The sequence below is a fragment of the Saccopteryx leptura genome, chromosome 5 (genome assembly GCF_036850995.1).
Source record: "Saccopteryx leptura isolate mSacLep1 chromosome 5, mSacLep1_pri_phased_curated, whole genome shotgun sequence".
Classification (NCBI taxonomy): domain Eukaryota; kingdom Metazoa; phylum Chordata; class Mammalia; order Chiroptera; family Emballonuridae; genus Saccopteryx; species Saccopteryx leptura.
The window spans coordinates 192,693,026-192,711,965 of NC_089507.1; the positions used below are offsets into that span (position 1 = coordinate 192,693,026).

General features: G+C 41.9%; 1 protein-coding gene across 3 annotated transcripts in view; it reads right to left on the bottom strand.

The window, feature by feature from the left end:
- Positions 1–1,911: 1,911 nt before the first annotated feature.
- Positions 1,912–18,940, bottom strand: part of SHLD1 (shieldin complex subunit 1) — a 130,108-nt gene continuing 113,079 nt past the window's right edge. For all 3 annotated transcript variants that reach the window (XM_066387228.1, XM_066387227.1, XM_066387226.1), the window contains one exon: positions 1,912–3,825. In XM_066387228.1, the coding sequence (XP_066243325.1) occupies positions 3,383–3,825 (443 nt within the window). In that variant the 3' untranslated portion in view covers positions 1,912–3,382. The remainder of the gene's footprint in view (positions 3,826–18,940) is intronic.

An 18,940-nucleotide genomic window follows, 5' to 3' on the forward strand; every position in this document is an offset into this window, starting at 1 on the left:
AATTTTCCAGCCCTTCATGTATGTTTTGCTTTTTAAAAGGTTTTGTACTATGGCTGCAAGGTAAAGAGAGCTGCAGGTAGATCTGGGTTCACCTGAGGGAAGTTTCTCGCGATATTCCAGGTGCGAGATGGTGGGAGACCACAAGGTATAATAGCTTATTTATGCCATTGTAGTCTGAATTTCCATCATTTTCCAGTATGCCACTTTTAGAGGGTTTTGTTTTGTTTTGTTTTGTTTTTCTGAAGCTGGAAACGGGGAGAGACAGTCAGACAGACTCCCGCATGCGCCCGACCGGGATCCACCCGGCACGCCCACCAGGGGGCGATGCTCTGCCCCTCCAGGGCATCGCTCTGCCGAGACCAGAGCCACTCTAGCGCCTGGGGCAGAGGCCAAGGAGCCATCCCCAGCGCCCGGGCCATCCTTGCTCCAATGGAGCCTTGGCTGCAGGAGGGGAAGAGAGAGACAGAGAGGAAGGAGGGGGGGGGTGGAGAAGCAAATGGGCGCTTCTCCTGTGTGCCCTGGCCAGGAATCGAACCCAGGTCCCCCGCACGCCAGGCCGACGCTCTACCGCTGAGCCAACTGGCCAGGGCTACTTTTAGAGTTTTTGACATAACTATTATGTCACCTAAGCTATTATTAATTTAACTTTTTCAAGAATATTTAATTCCCTTTTATATTTTGAATACTTATATTAGGCTTATCCTATGTAATAACTGTAAGAGCATAGATTAAACATAGTGGTTATAGTCTTCCAAGATATTAAACTGAATAGGCAACAATGAAAATAATCACTGTTTGTCCATGTAAATTATCTGTGTACTACCAGCAGTTTGAGAGACATGGGTCTGAGGAAACCAGTCTCGTCTCTGGCTGCTCATATCTGTTGATTGCACAGGTGGGTTTGGTTTCTGAAAATCATCAAGATGTTTACTTATCAACACTCTTCTGCATGATTATTAGAATCCAGTAAAAAGTCTTCAAAGTAAGCTTTAAAGTTTTAAAAGTATCACCATATTGCCTTGATCTAATACGATCTATTAGATGTGCCCTTACGTGGTCACGCAAAGAAACAGAGTAATGAAGTGAATGATAGTTACACAAACTTAAAACATGGCAGTAGTTCTCTTCTTTGGAGTTCTGATGCGCCTGCAATCAAATCCATCTTCCCAAGATGTCCAAAAGGCCACAGGTGGTATCATAGACCGTCAGAACCTCCGCAGAATGATCATATGTCAGTGAAGTGATTCGTAGGGAAGAATTCGACAATAATGCCAGAGGCCAGAACCTCAATGTCCTAGCCTCTTAGCCTTTATTAAAAGTAAACAGAGATAAATAGAAAATGCCATCCTGACTCCATGAAGATCAAATTAAGGCATGAGATTGCAGGGAATCAAATGTCTTGTACCGACCTGTCACAAGCACTTACTCAGATACAAACAAGAACACGCCGCACTTTTTTTTTCCATCAGGTGATTCTGGCTTTTAGACTTGTAAATTCCCTGCTTTCAAAGTCTCACCATTAGCCGGGAGCCCACAGCACTGATCTTAATAAAGTTTACAAAATTATTGATACTAAAATCTCACTGCCAAATAGAAGCTGCCACTTCTGGGCATAGAGATTCAAATAGCTAGTAGCTTTTGTCCTTTAAAAACAGTATAAAACAATCCAGTTTCTTTCTTTGGTAGCCATGGAAACTAATCTCCAATATTTCAGTGACTGCTTGATACTAAGAACTACAGCATTCTTCAAGGACATCTATTAATTCGCTTCACATTAAAAAAAAACAAACAATAAAACTAGTGACCTTAACATTCGACTTGCAGATTTTTAATTATAAGTCCCACTGGTTTCACGACTATATGGGGGCCAGTTGAGTAGGAGAGGCCCACCCTTCCCCCCCCAAAAAAAAAACAAGTGACACAACCCTTGTCTGTTAATGTAATTTGTTTGGAGAACTGTCAAGGTAGAGATTGGTGGGAGTGGGAGGCTTCCAATGACAGTTTCAGGGAGCTTGGTGCCAGGTGATGCCATCTACCAACTGAGTCTCAGATGGGGGTTCAGAACACGGTCGTGGAGCAGAGCACCTGCCAGCACAAGCCTGCACTGGCGATTTAACACCGCGGAGGGTATAGTCAGTAATACGATATGGTGTCAGATGGGTAACCAGACTTACTACGAGGTCACTTCTTAAGGTCCATAAATGTCTAATCACCATATTGTACACCTGAAACTGATATGAAGTTGTACGTTAACTATAACTAAGAAATAATTTTTTTAAATAATCTAAAAAAAAACCCAAATAGGTGAAGCCGGTCCCTGGTGAAATCAGGACAGGGCAGGGGTGAGGGGGTCAACCATTCAGAGGGTGACAGAAGCTGCTGACGGCAGGCAGGCAGAGGGCAAAAACAACCAGAGAAAGGAGTCCACCTGGGCAAAGGAGTCTTCTTTCTCTTCCACCACAAACTGCCAAGGCCACAGGCATCTGCCTTGCCTACCATTACGGAGCCAGCCTCATTGAGCTAGTCTATCATAATTAGCGTACACATGCTTTGGTGGGTGAAGCATGTTTCTTTTCTCCTCACCATTCACATTTGCAATCTGGTGAAGATGAAGAGACTCTCTTATTTTTCCTCTAGTTGGCAAATCTTAGCTGTTGTTTTAGAAGGTCCAAATGTTCCTTCCACTCCCGGTTAGTATTATAAGAGAGGTAATTCTGGATCCAGAGAGGAAAGGGTATGACTAAGATGTGATGCACTTTTTTGGAACCGTATTTAAATCTTTTGTATTATTCTGGGATATACATTCTCCATCACGTGGTTGCAATTTTACAATGTGGTGTCATTCCTGCACTTGATTCCGCATAGAGCTTTATTCCCTTTAAAAACCTCCGCGGATGGAAGCTTGTTCCCTTAGATCAGGTTTCCCCAGCAGTAGACTCTGAGTCAAGGATTCAGTACAAGAGATTTATTAAGGAGAAGCTCCTAGGTGACACCAGGAAATGAATGGGAGGATGGCGTAGGCCTGATTTGGAGCAGAGTGCTGGAGAGTTAATTATGTCTCAGAGCATGTATTTCTTTGAGACAAGAAAACTAGGTTTTTGAACTCCCAAACTGGTCAGTTACTGGCCTCTGGCCTAGGGGGAATGGTAGGAGGGAGTGTGGCCATATGGGCTATAAAATTAGCAGACATTGAAGGCTCACTATATGGGCTGAACAACCTCTAGTGCTTGGTCACAGATGCCAGTTGTTGATGGCAGAGCACTTAGCTGGGGGCTGGGCACACAGAGCCACAAGACAGATAGGAATGGATCTAGATGCACTAACAGTGTGGCCACAAGGCTGCCCTCCATATCCATACACTGCTCTCACCGCTGGGCACCACTTATGGGTCTTTCATCAGGTTCTGCTGCAAGAGGAAATGAATAACATCTTTGGAAAGTCCTGGGATCGGCTTTTCATCATCCAGAGACACACTCCCTTCTTCCAGGGGGTAGAAGCGGGCGTCCCTGGAATGCTTCTGTAAGACCGAGCAGCCATCACGGTTGAAAATGACCCGGGCCATCTGAAAACTGCGGAGGGTGTAGTTCTGGTTCTCCTGGCCCTTCAGTTCTTCAATTTTCTGAGACAGGCACTGGCAGACAGCTGCGGAGAGTGGATTTTCAGAGGCAGACTGTGGCTGGCCAAACATTTCATAGAACCTATCCAGGGATTCCCGAAGTCCATCATCCTCTGCATTGGTCTCTGGTTGGCCTTTCAAAGAAGGGTCAGACCTGAAGTCCTCAGAGGTCCAGGAATCATTCTGTGTAGTATTTAGGCTATTGGTATCTGCAAGAAAAGCACATCCCAGAACTTGAACACATATTCAAAAATACCAGAAAGTCATCCAAGAGCAGAAGATGTCTCTTTTCAATTCAACACAATCACTGCTCCTGGGTAATGGGCAATGGGCAGAATCAGATGATTCCAGAATCTGTTCCCATTATTCTGGGGTCATGCCATTTGTTTGTTCAAAACACGAACATCTTTCTTGCCTGTGTTAAGGGTTCTTAATCTGAGGTCCTTGTAAAGAAAAGTTCATGGTGGCTGTGAACTTGAATGGGAAAAATAGCATATATTTTCACTAACATCTACCTAAAATTAAACCTTTCTTTCCATGATGAATGTAGGTAATAAACCCATTAGCGGCAATACTATTGACTTTGTCACCAATAGTTCACAGCTATTTCAAAACACATTAAAGCAGCGGTTCTCAACCTGTGGGTTGCAACCCCGGTGGGGTCACCTAAAGCCATCGGAAAATACATAATGCATATCAGGTATTTACATTCTGAATCATAACTGTAGCAAAATTACAGTTATGAAGTAGCCACCAAAATTATTTCTTGGTTTGGGGTCACCGCAACATGAGGAACTGTATTGCGGGGTCACGGCATTAGAAAGGTTGAGAACCACTGCATTAAAGCTTATTGAAGATGCTTTGAAATATCATTTATGCCCATTCCTGTGCTATGGACTGAACTGTGTTTCTCCAAAATTCATGTTGAAGCTCTAATCCTTAAAGGAGATGGGACTTGCTGGAGGTTACTAAGGTTAAATGACATCATAAAGATGGGACCTCAATCTGATAAGATTGATGGCCTTATAAGAAAAGGAAGATTTCATTATTTGCTGATGATATGATATACTATACATACAAAACTCTAAAGTCTCAGTCAAAAAACTACTGGACCTGATATATGAATTCAGCAAGGTGGCAATTTATAAAATAAATATTCAGAAATTAGAGGCCTTTTTAATACACCAACAATGAACTGTCTGAAAGAGAAATTAAGAAAACAATCCCCTTCACTACTGCAACAAAAAATATAAAGTACCTAGGAGTAAATTTAACCAAGGAGGTTAAAGACTTGTACTTGGAAAATTATAAAACATTGGTAAAAGAAATCAAGGAAAATACAAACAAGAGGGTGCATATACCGTGTTCATGGATAGGAAGAATAAACATCATTAAAATGTCTATAATATGCAAAGTAACTTATAAATCCAATGCAATTCCTATTAAAATACCAATGACATACTTCAAAGATATAGAACAAATATTCAAAAATGTATATGGAACCAAAAAAGAACATGAGTAGCCTCAGCAATCTTGAAAACGAAAAATAAAGTGGGTGGTATCACACTTCCTGATATCAAGTTATACTACAAGGCCATTGTTTATTTATTTTAGAGAGGAGAGAGAGAGAGCGAGAGAGAGAAAGGGGGAGGAGCAGGAAGCATCAACTCCCATATGTGCCTTGACCAGACAAGTGCTGGTTTCGAAACGGCGACCTCAGCATTCCAGGTCGACACTTTATCCACTGTGCCACCACAGGTCAGGCACTACAAGGTCATTGTACTCAAAACAGCTTGGTACTGGCATAAGGACAGGAATATAGATCAATGGAACAGAACAGAGAACCCAGAAATAAACCCACACCTTTATGGACAATTGATATTTGACAAAGGAGGTAAGAGCATACAATGGAGTAAAGACAGTCTCTTTAACAAATGATGTTGGGAGAATTGGACAGCTACCTGCAAAAAAATAAAACTAGACCACTAATTTACACCATTCACAAAAATAAACTCAAAATGGATAAAAGACTTAAATGTAAGTTGTGAAACCATAGCATCTTAGAAGAAAACATAGGCAGTAAGCTCTCTGACATCTCTCACAGCAATATATTTGCTGATTTATCTCCACGGGCAAGGGAAATAAAGTACAGGATGAACAAAGGGACTATATCAAACTAAAAAGCTTTTGCACAGCTAAAGACAATATGAACAAAATAAAAAGACAAACCACACAATGGGAGAACATATTCGACAATACATCTGATAAGGGGTTAATGACCAAAATTTATAAAGAACTTGTAAAATTCAACACCAGGAAGATAAACAATCCAATCCAAAAATGGGCAAAAGAAATGAATAGACACTTCTCCAAAGAGGACATACAGATGGCCAATAGGCAGATGAAAAAAATGTTCAACATCACTCATCATTAGAGAAATGCAAATTAAAACCACAATGAGATACCACCTCATACCAGTCAGAATGGTGCTCATTAACAAAACAACACATAATAAGTGCTGGCGAGGATGTGGAGAAAAGGGAACCCTCCTGCACTGCTGGTGGGAATGCAGACTGGTGCAGCCACTGTGGAAAACAGTATGGAGATTCCTCAAAAAATTAAAAATGGAGCTGCCTTTTGACCCAGCCATCCCACTTTTAGGAATATATCCTAAGAATAACAAATCACTGATTCAAAAGAAGATATGCACCCCCATGTTTATTGCAGCATTGTTTACAATAGCCAAGATCTGGAAACAGCCCAAGTATCTGTCAATGGACGACTGGATTAAAAAGCTGTGGTACATATATATATATATATTGATACAATGGTGTGTGTATATATATATATATATATATATATATATATATATATATATATATATATATATAATGGAATACTATGGGGCCATGAAAAAGAAGGAAATCTTACCTTTTGTGACAAAATGGATGGATCTGGAGACTATTATGCTAAGTGAAATAAGCCAGGCAGAGAAAGAAAAATATCATATGACCTCACTCATTCGAGGAATCCAATGAACAATGTGAACTGAGGAATGGAATACAAGCAGAGGCAGGAGCAAAGGGACCAGAGGAAAAGCGGACAGAGAGAAAGTGGATGAGAGGATGGGATCAGAGAAGGGAAAGAGATTGGTGAAATTATATATACATAACACAGCGTTATAGAGAGCAGAAAAGCTAATCCTGGAGGGTAGGGGGAGGGCGTTGGGGGGAGGGCGTTGGGGGGAGAGGGACAAGGAGGATGTTGAGGGGAACACGGGGGTGGGGGGATTTATTTCGTGGGACACTTGAATCTATGTAAACACAATAAATTTAAATCAATAAAAAAACAGAAGAAAAGGAAGATCTCTCTCCTTCTCTCTCCCCTCTCTCTCTCTCACTTCTCTCTCTCCACATGTAGAAACCAAGGAAAGGCCATAGAAGGACACAACCAGAAGGCGGCCTTCTGCAAGCCAGGGAGAGTCCTCACCAAACCCTGACTGTGCTGGCAGGCTGATCTCGGACTTGTAGTGTCCAGGACTGTGAGAAAATAAATTTCTTTTGTTTAAGCTCCCAGTTTATGGTACTCTGTTATGGCAGCACACAGAGACTAAGACAACTACTATGATAACCCCAGTTATTAGTCCTGACACTAGATCTTATTATTTAAGTATTAACTTAAAAAAAAAACCCACACATATTCCTTATATCACACATTTGTTCTTTAAATATTTTAATAACTGCATTTCAATTTTTTCCCCTTGGTAATCCTATATATTTTACTTTATGCAGTTAAAAACTTTACTCCACAAAAGGGTTGATGGGCTCCACCGGATGCCAAAGGGACCCATTGTTCTGACACGGTGAAGACGCCCAGTGCCGACAGCTCTGGGCATTGACACTGTTCAGGCATTTCTTTCTCCACTACCTACAATAACCCTGTAGACTCTTTATCTCTAAATTAAAATCATCACTCTTGTGTTTTTTTAAAGGAGTAACAAGTAAACAAAGTATTTCAATAACAGACAGTAGGAAACCAGAATTGGAGCCAAATCTTACTTCTTGATCTAACTTTCAGTACCCTCTGGGCACTCTCATTCTTTTTTTTTTTTTTTTCTTTACAGAGACAGAGAGAGAGAGAGAGTCAGAGAGAGGGATAGACAGGGACAGACAGACAGGAACAGAGAGAGATGAGAAGCATCAATCATTAGTTTTTCATTGCGACACCTTAGTTGTTCATTGATTGCTTTCTCATATGTGCCTTAACCGCAGGCCTTCAGCAGACCGAGTAGCCCCTTGCTCAAGCCATCGACCTTGGGTTCAAGCTGGTGAGCTTTTTGCTCAAACCAGATGAGCCCACGCTCAAGCTGGCAACCTCGGGGTCTCAAACCTGGGTCCTTCGCATCCCAGTCCGACGCTCTATCCACTGCGCCACCACCTGGTCAGGCTGGGCACTCTCATTCTTAACATTAGGTATCTCTTAAGTCCTGGACAGTAGCTCGGTTGGTTAAAACATTGCCCCAAAGCACAAAGGCTGCCGGTTCGATCACCAGTCAAGGCACGTACAGGTGCAGATTGATGTTCCTATCTCTATCTCTCCCTTCCTCTCTCTAAAATCAATAAGTACAATTTTTTTAAATATATATATATATTTTATAGGTTGCCTGTGATTGGGTCTTCTTTTTCACCCAATCTGAAAAACTCTTTTTTTTTTAATTCATTTTAGAGAGGAGAGAGAAAGAGAGAGAGAGAGAGAGGAGAGAGAGAGAGAGAGAAGGTGGGGAGGAGCTGGAAGCATCAACTCCCATATGTGCCTTGACCAGGCAAGCCCAGGGTTTCGAACCAGCGACCTCAGCATTTCCAGGTCCACGCTTTATCCACTGTGCCACCACAGGTCAGGCTACAATTTTTTAAAAAAAGAAATTTCTAAAGTCTCTTGAAACAAATTTCTTATTGTGTTCTAGAAATGATCTTACACAAATAATGTGTAAGTTGCTGAATTCCTTACACATCCACCAGTTTTATGCTTTAAACTTTTATACTTTAAATCAAAAATAGTTTTTCCTTTTTTTTTTCTCTGATATAAGCTGTAATTAATTACTAGCTTTAATTCTCCACACCCACTCCCCACCCCTGCTAACTGCATTACATAGTAGTTATAATAATAAATATCTGTATTTGCTAATGATGAAGAAGGTTGGGGTTTTAGAAAAGGAGCTGAGATTTGGGGTGTTGACTCTAGTTTTTCTACCAGCTAGAAATGTCTCCTTGAATGAGCCAGACCACCTTTCTGAGCTTCGGTTTTCTCATCCACAAAGCAGTTCTACTAAATGTTCTCTCTTCTAGAATTGCTATGGTCACATAAGAAACAGAAAAGTATATGATCCCAAACATTTGGGCCTCTAAAAAGAAAACAGATGCATGTTCTGTGAGATACAGATAGGTCCACACGTGGACAAGCACTCATTGATCCAACACACAATTAGCCCACCCAAAGCAGCCATTTATACAGAACCTCCCAAGTAGCATAGCACGGACTTACTAAGTAACTAGTCAATAACTCTGAAAGGCAAGATTTTAGCTTTTCATCTGAGTTTCATTTTTGTATTTAATTTTAATTTTTGAAAATATATGTCCTAAATTCAGTGTCCAAAAGAACCCTCAAAAATCTAGCTTTTCTTTTCTGTTTTTCGTGCAAATATCAAGCAGACTGCAATTCACCTTCAAAGAAGCCTCCTTCCACTCTAAAAGAGGCAGTGACACTGTGGGCTGAGTCATTCACTGTGTCCGTTCCTTTGACACAATGCCTCCAGTTCATTTCAGTCTTTGATTTCCTTTTAAAATTTGCTTTATTACCAACTACAAAGCCATCTCTCTAATCATGTGGCTGGAGTGGCCTTTTGGACCCCACTGTTTCTGCACCAGCAAATACAGCTAATTGCTTCTCTTTTCCTGATGCACCTCTGTGTGGACACAAGCGTGGATCTTTGATAACTTGGTCAGTTCCGCTCACCGGGGCATCCTCACAGCTATGTTCATGCCCTGCTTTATTCTACTTGTTACTAGAGTGCAGACTGGCAGGGCTCTCGGCTGGGAACTGGAATGTCTACTCTCGTGAGAGGCTGGGGATGTTTTTGTGTCTGTGATTGGAAGGTGCTACTTGCATTTAGTGACAGGGGTCAAGGATGTAAATATCCTACAATGCAGAGCAGAGATTTTTAACTGGTATACCACAGGAATTTTTTTTTTTTTTTTTTTTTTTTTTGGTATTTTTCCGAAGCTGGAAACGGGGAGAGACAGACAGACTCCCGCATGCGCAGGACCGGGATCCACCCGGCACGCCCACCAGGGGGCGATGCTCTGCCCCTCCGGGGCGTCGCTTTGCCGCGACCAGAGCCACTCCAGCGCCTGGGGCAGAGGCCAAGGAGCCATCCCCAGCGCCCGGACCATCCTTGCTCCAATGGAGCCTTGGCTGCGGGAGGGGAAGAGAGAGACAGAGAGGAAGGAGGGGCAGGGGGTGGAGAAGCAAATGGGCGCTTCTCCTATGTGCCCTGGCCGGAATCGAACCTGGGTCCCCCGCACACCAGGCCAACGCTCTACCGCTGAGCCAACCGGCCAGGGCCTACCACAGGAATTTTTAAATCATGCAGTACTTATTTAGTCAGAGGTCCTGGCTTCTTTTCCCTGATTGTCAAATGTCAAAAAGTGACAACAGCCAACACAACAATAGCTGTTCAGTGTGAATGAATCAAAATTATACTTTTTTTGTGGGTCAAATCAGCAAAAATTATATTTCTTGGTGTGCCACAGAACTTTTTTTGTTTTTTTGCTTTGTTTTTATTAAGTGAGAGGCAGGGAGATAGACAGACTCCCACATGCATCCCGACTGGGATTCATCCAGCAAGCCCTCTGTGTGGCAATGCTCTATGAGGTCGCTGCTCCATTGCTCTGCAACCCAGTTATTTCTAGTGCCTGAGGTAAGGCCATGGAGCCATCCTCAAGTGCCTGGGGCCATCTTGCTCAAAGCATTGGAGCCATGGCTGCGGGAGAGAAAGAGAGAGAGAGAAAGAAAAGAGAGAGAGAGAATGGGGGTGGGAGGGTGAAGAAGCAGATGGTTGCTTCTCCTGTGTGCCCTGACTGGGAATCAAACCCGGGACTTCCACACACCAGGCTGACACTCTACCGTTGAGCCATGAACTTCTGTAATCAGTTTATGTGTGCCATGAAATGAAAAAGGTTGAAAATCACTGATGTAGAGGGTAGTTCCACACAACAAAGAATCATCCTTTCCCAGATTTCAAGAGTGGCCCTTCCTCTCTCAGGAGCTCTGGCTCAAAGGATGGATTCTGGAGAGAGTAGAAGCGTATGCTGAATCCCACTGCATTGTAATATACTGATTTGCCCTGAGCTCCCCTTTGCTGTTGATCCCTGCGCAGTGGGCTTCTCGCTGGTACCCATGTGCACCATGCATTCCTTCCTTTTCAGACCTTGAGGTGTGTGTGTGTGTGTGTGTGTGTGTGTGTGTGTGTGTTTTCTAAGCAAAGGCCCAAGTACCAATCTCAATTCCGGCATTATCTAAATTGGGTGGAACTTTCTTCTTTATTTCCATACATTTTCAATCACAAATATAATTTTTTTAGGAATTAACTGGCAGAAAGAAGAGGAGTCCAGCACTTCCTGTGGTGACGCTTTTGCGTACATTGTTTCTGGTCGCCTACCTACCAGAGCATCCCTGCTTAACTTTTCTTTTAAAAAATATATTTTACTTATTAATTTTTAGAGAGAAAGAAAAGGAAGGAGAGAGAGACAGAGAAACACTGATTTGTTGTTCCACTTATTCCTGCATTCACTGGCTGATTCTTGTATGTGCCTTGACCAGGGATCAAACCTGCCACCTTGGTGTATTGGGACAACGCTCTAACCAACTGAGCTACCAAGTCAGGGCCTTAACTTTTCTTTTGACCAAAAAGAGAAAACATACAGGTATTTGAGATTCTTATAAAGCTATTTCTATATTTTTACGGGTTTTAGAAGCTAATTTAAAGTCAGTAATCCAAGACAATCAATTAGCATGGAACATTTGAGATTGATGGCTGTGTTCTATGAGAGACCCCACTAGCCTTTAGAAACCCATGTTTAATGGGGGTTTCTTCCAGAGACCCATCATGGCTACTTCTATGGTTGCTACATGCATGCAGGATTTTCTCTCTCTGCCCCATTTTAGCCTTCACCTTTAACAAGTTTCCTCTAAATGGATTTGATATTTAGAATTCTGTTTCCTTCTCGCACCAGCATCAGCTGCTGCCCACTCTGCCTTATTTGTCCAGAGTTTCTTTTACTAACAAATGCTCATTAAGAGGATCTATGGTTTCAAGGCTGTACAAAGCTGGAAAAAAGTTACGACTTAATTTTAAAATATGGAAACTTAATAAGAATTAAGGAAAGAAGAACTATGTGGCTTGTATAGTCTCCTAGGTTGCTCAAAAAGGAAGGTACCCCCTTCTCTGGGCACTGCCCAGCACACTCCTAAGACAAATCCTGCTGCCTTGGTTTGTCTGTTGGAGGTTGCCTGGGTTCAGTGTGGCTCTAAGAAAAGTCACGGGCATGAGATCAAGGTGAATGGGGGAAGGGAAAGGTCCTGGCTATCCATGATCATGCTGGCACCCTTTGGGTGCAATGACTCATCCTCTTTATGACAGCAGTTGGACTTCAGAGGCCTCCCAAGTTCTCCACGTGGATGACATTATCATTTTCAGTATATAAGGGGCTCTGGCCATGAATGTGATGTTCCTGCTCTCCTAGTCTGCATCTTCCTCCTCCAGATCTCGCTATCTTTTCCTTCATCTCCTCTTCTATTTCTCACTACTGCCTTCCCACTCCATAAGAGGAGTGAACAGGATCAACAAGTTAAGCCCTATTTTCAGCCCTCCAGGTTGCGTGAAAGTCTGGTGCTCACACCTCTGCATCATTGCCTTGAAAAACCGGCTTCTTTCTGATCCTTGAATGTATCAAGGAATCTCCCTCTTCAGAATCTCTGCACTTGCTGTTTCCCTGAGTGGAACATGCTTTCTCCACACATTTGCATGATTGGTCCCCTCACCTTCTTCAGGTCTCTGCTTAGATGTTACCTTCTCAGTGAGGCCTTCTGTATCTGTCAGGATGAGCTAAGTGATGCCACACAACAAGCAAGCTCCAAACCTCAGGGACATAGAACAACAAAAGGTTTTCTTCTCCCATCGCCCAGCTCTACATCATACTACGAGTAGATCTCATCATCCTTGTCCTTGCCCAGGAACCCAGTGCTGATGGGACAACCATGGTTTCAATGCTGCTTAATGACAAAAGAGCATGGTGAAGTAGGCAGTGGCTGGAAAAACTCTGTCACTCTGTTTCCATATTATTGGCCAACGTTTAAATCATATGGCCAAGGCTGATTTCAAAGAGTAAGGAAGAGAAATATTCATATAGGGAAAGACAGAGAATAGTAGCGAACAGTAATTCAATCTATCATATCTTCCCTGAGCACACTGTTTTATTTATTTATTTTTTATTTTTTTATTTTATTTATTCATTTTTTTTTTTTAGGGAGGAGAGAGAGAGAGGGAGGGGGAGAGAGAGAGAGAGAGAGAGAAAGAGAGAGAGAAGGGAGAGACAGGGGGGAGGAGCTGGAAGCATCAACTCCCATATGTGCCTTGACCAGGCAAGCCCAGGGTTTCGAACCAGTGACCTCTGCATTTCCAGGTCGACGCTTTATCCACTGTGTCACCACAGGTCAGGCCGAGCACACTGTTTTAAATTACATTTCCCTCATCTTCTAAGGCCCTGGCTGTCCCTACCTCCCTTATCTGTCTTATATTTCTATAAACTTAACAGCATCTGGCCTGACCTGTGGTGGCGCAGTGCATAAAGCATTGACCTTGGAACACTGAGGTCACCGGTTCGAAACCCTGGGCTTGCCTGGTTAAGGCACATATGGGAGTTGATGCTTTCTGCTTCTCCCCCTTCTCTCTCTGTCTCTCTTCTCTCTCTCTAAAATAAACGAAATAACATTTAAAAAATAAAATATATAAACTTAACAGCATCTAATAAGGTATATGATTAGTTTGTTTTTATGTATCTTCTTCTACTCAAGGATTTTTGTCTCTTTTATTTTCTGTTGTATCCCCAGGGCCTAAAACAGTGCCTAGCATATGGTGGAGATTTATGTATATTTTTAATTTTGATGTTTTGTTTTATTGATGAGTTTCATTTTCTAAGGCATAATAAATCTATAATAGACAAAGACTTTCTTACTATACGTTTAATAAACCCATAGTCCCATGAGCTCAGGACATTTGTGGAATGAATAAATGAGTGAATAAAATGAAGGCTAATACACTTTTGAATGAGATATGTAAGCAACAAAAGTATGGGTAGCCAAGTACCTATCTATTCCCAACACCCATACTACTCAGGGATATTTCCAAATGACTGACAAGGCTTAAGGATACTTAAAAATATATACTTTGTAGAAATTCTAGAGAACTCCTCCTTGTCAATGTGTATGGTGGGTGGCCAACTCTGGAGCCCAGGCTGAGGCTTCCTGGTCTGGTGATGTGTTCCTCTGTGATTTGGTGAGATTTGTACATACTCATCATTCTCTTTTTCTTCGTCTATTGTTTTAACTAGCTATTAGCAGGGGTCCCCAAACTTTTTACACAGGGGGCCAGTTCACTGTCCCTCAGACTGTTGGAGGGCCGCCACATACAGTGCTCCTCTCATTGACCACCAATGAAAGAGGTGCCCCTTCTGGAAGTGCGGCAGGGGGCCGGATAAATGGCCTGAGGGGGCTGCATGTGACCCGTGGGCCGTAGTTTGGGGATGCCTGCTCTAGAGCCCAGGCTGATGTTTCTCTGTCTGGTGATGTTGTGTAGCACACTGCTGTGTTGATCATACTAAGCTTTCTTTTATTCTACTTTAGGTTACATATGTTCAAATCCCTTTTTGATTTTGCCTTAATTATTTTTTATTGTTATTAATTATAATAAATTCCCACTTAAAATTAAAAAAAAGTTTATGATAGCACTAAAAGGCAAAAAATTGCAAACAGTATAAAGAAAGGTGATTTGAGCAACAAAGTTACACATCTAGATTCATACTATCCAATACAGTAGCCACTGCCTACAAATAGCTATTGAGCACTTAACATGTGGTTAGTCTAAATGAAGATGTAGACATAAAATTACACCAGATAGCCAAGATGTATTATGAAAAAAATAATATCTATCTTACTAATAATTTAAAAATTATAGCTACTGGTTGAAATGATAAATATGTTGGATACATCAGGTTAAATAAAATATATTATTAAGCCTGACCAGGCAGTGGCACAGTGGATAGAGTGTCGGACTGGGATGCGGAAGACCCAGGTTCGACACCCTGAGGTCACCAGCTTGAGCGTGGGCTCATCTGGTTTGAGCAAAGCTCACCAGCTTGGACCCAAGGTCGCTGGCTTGAGCAAGGGGTCGCTCAGTCTGCTGAAGGCCCACGGTCAAGGCACATATGAGAAAGCAATCAATGAATAACTAAGGTGTCACATCGAAAAACTGATGATTGATGCTTCTCATCTCTCTCCATTCCTGTCTGTCTGTCCCTATCTATCCCTCTCTCTGACTCTCTCTCTGTCCCTGTAAAAAAAAAGAATATATATATATTATTAAAATTAATAGTTTCTTTATGTTTTTAATTGTAGCTACTAGAAAGTAAATGACCCATGTGGCTCACATTACATTTCTGATGAATAGCAGCTGGTCTAGACATTCCTTATGGTTGTGAGTTAAGAGAGCTTTGGCTCCACAGTTATCTTCCCACAGGTTTATGTTGAAACTTCTGGAGATCATCAGATGGCATTCGAAAGGCGGCCATGATGGAAATGCCGCACTGCGGTGCCCTGTACTGGTTAGAGGAGCAGGAGCATCCATACCCGGTCGGAGTGGTGCTGCTGCCTCAGGGACCACTCTGGCAAGGAAACAAGGACCAGCCTTCTAAAGTGGCCCACTCATCTCCACTTTCAACTAAATAATTACGAAGAATCTACTAGCCAAGGCTCGGTCCAGTGATAGCTGGCCGAGGACCAGGAGGCAAAAGCCCAGTAAAACTGGGATGGCAGGTAATCCTGGGACTGGGAAGATGAATCATCTTCAGGCAGCTGAAGCAGAAGGTAAAAGCTATACAGTAGGGGAAGGCATGTGGGCAGAAATGCCTGCCAGGCTGGTGTGGAGCAGTCCAAGGGCAGAGACTGAGAGGGCTTACAAGAAATTCTTACAAGAAAGAGAAGACTTGAGTGTCTCACGGGGAGGACACTCCAAAACTTCCAACTTTAGTCACTCCTTACTGTAAATATGCACTATCATTAGGCTAAACAGTACTTGCTAGGGTGACTGGGAGGTTAGCCCAGAACACCCTGGTTTACACCTGTTGTCTCAGTTAATTATTAATAGCACCCTCTTTCACTCTCATAAGGGCCCTGGATCCCAGGATCCATTCATGTGTATACATGTACCATTTATTACATGACATTTAGAACCTGATGTTGAAGGAGTAGAGCAGACAATACTTGGGTCAACAGTGAGAAGTTCCCACCCCACACCCTTATGTCCAGAGGGCTGCAGTTTGATACCAACAATAATTCCAGCCTGTGGTTTAAATAATAAGGGGTCTACAGTCTTTGTTTTGTTTTTTTGCTGAACCTTCCATGGATTTGCTGTACTGTACTGCAACACAATCCTCCTTTCCTTTCCCCTCTTTTACAAACAATGATTTTTTCCCCTTCTTGCTATCTGAGAACGTTTTGGTTTCTGCCTTGCAAGTACAAAGCCCCTCTACACGCCATCCCATCAACAACTTGCTCGATTCTGCTTTCTGGTTTTACCTGGCTACGTAATAACACCAGCATTAGAGCGTTAAGGCACCTTGCTTCCTGTCTTATTGATACCATAAAACTAATGGGGGAAAAAAAATCAATAAGCTTAAGCCTCTTTTAGCCTGATGGTAACCTTGCTGGTTTATACTGTACATTTTAGAATGTACAACTAACTGTCCCTTTAAGAGATAAAATCCACATACTTACATAGGGGGAGGGGGACAGGGTATGGATATCAAGATATTTAATCCAAAGTAACACTTCAAAAGGATGGAAAGTTCGGTCAGGTGCTTTTGAAACCAGTCACCATCTGTACTTGTTTACATCTGAAGCTAAAACTGAATGAATCACCTCCAAGGAGAGGTGGCATATGCTGTCACCTTCATCCTAATGACTAACAGATGCAATGGGCACAGGACAGGGACCTGTAAAATCCAACTGCTGAGAAATATGCTGGAAAAAAACAAAGCTATGTGCAATCGGTGAGCACGCCTAAAATCCGGTGCCCAGGGCGATTACATAAGGTGATTTCTACTGACTTTAGAAATTGATCTGTAGCTGTCTTACCTTTACCTTGGTATATTATATTTTTCTTAAGAAATTAAAACATTCTGAAATTTACAGGGAACTATAATATCTAAGTTTATACCACTTCAAGTCTGCAATTAAGATATTATTAGTCCTGGCCAGAGAGTTTTGTTGGTTGGAGCACCATATCAATATGCACAGATTGACTGCTTCATAGAAATGTATTCCTTTCAGCCTATTTTTATACCTTACATATGTCTCCATAAGCTAGGTGTTGATTTTGTGTGGTGGTCATTTTAATTTTAATTTCAGTATTTTAACTTTTGCTTTTTTCACTCAACTTTATGACTTTTTACTTCTAGCCATTGTTGATATGCATGAATCTGCCTTATATTCTAATATAGGAACATACTGCATTATTTTTTATCCATTCCCTTGCTGATGGGCATATAGCATGTGTCTAATTTTTCACTGTCAAGGCCTCAGTGAGCCCCCTGCTACATGCCTCCTTGTGCCCTTGTATGAGACTTTCCCCGAAAATACAGCCAGAAGTGAAATTGCTAAGTCAAAGGGAATCTGATCAATTTCACTAGATTCAAAGTCGCCTCACCCAAAGTGGTTGTAGCATTTATGATCCTTCCAGCAGTGCCTGGGTTTTCCTGTTCTCCACCCCTTTGCCAACCCTGATGCTGTCAGATGTTTCAAATGGTATCTTCTTACCAGGGTTCTCATTTGGCTGATTTCTTGTATGTCTGAGCTGCTTTTCATACACTTATTGGCCATTTGAGTTTCCTATACAGTGAACTGCCTACTCATATTCTTTACCATGTTTCTATTGGATTTTCTCTCTTCTTTTTAAGACCTACAAAATGAATTGCAAAGAAAATATCTTCGTCTGACTTCTCTTCATCTCAGTCTGAAGGGGGTTAAAAAGAATGAGAGAGTGAACTAAAAAAAGACTTCATGAGAAACCTTAAGGTTTGTTTTATTTTAATGGCAAATCTTCTCAAGCAAAAATACCCTCATAGTGTCAGCTTATCACTATCAAAATATAATACTGTGTTTCTGCTCATTTAACAACCAAGTCATGCACCAAGCTGGATCCAGGGTGAGGAAACATTCTGGTCTCATCCAGATAAGAAAATTGAGAAAAAGGCCACGTCTCCAGAATCATTTGATGAAGGGATTGGCAGTTAGAACTGGAAAAGGCTAATCTCATTAATTTTTTAATTAAAATTATCTTCATCTGGTTATCATTTGCTATAATTAGGACCAGTGATAGAATTGCACGTTGGCGATGATGAGCCAGGCAGGGGAGTTCAGAACCTCCCTAGACTATGTAGACAATAAAGGTTTAGGAACCTCAGGTTTGGATCCTAAAAATGCTTAACAATTCTTTTCTTTACTTTGAGATTGAGGCTTAGCCTGAGGCTGAATTTGAAAAAGATTTAGTTCTGTACTTTGTTAAGTAGGAACCAGTTAAAGCAGGGGTTGGGAAACTTTTGGGCTGAGAAAGCCATGAACGCCACATATTTTAAAATGTAATTCTGTGAGAGCCATACAACAACCCATGTACCTTACGCATTATCCAATAAAAATTTGGTGTTGTCCTGAAGGACAGCTGTGATTGGCTCCAGCCACCCGCAACCATGAACATGAGTGGTAGGAAATGAATGGATTGTAATACATGAGAATGTTTTATATTTTTAGCGTTATTTTTTTTAATTAAAGATTTTTCTGCAAGCTAGATGCAGCTATCAAAGAGCCACATCTGGCTCGCGAGCCATAGGTTCCCGACCCCTGAGTTAAAAGATCAGAATCTGACCCTTTTCCAACTAGGAGAGCCATTGGGAATTATCTGGTTCAATTCACTTTCTGGATCAGAACCTTACAGCT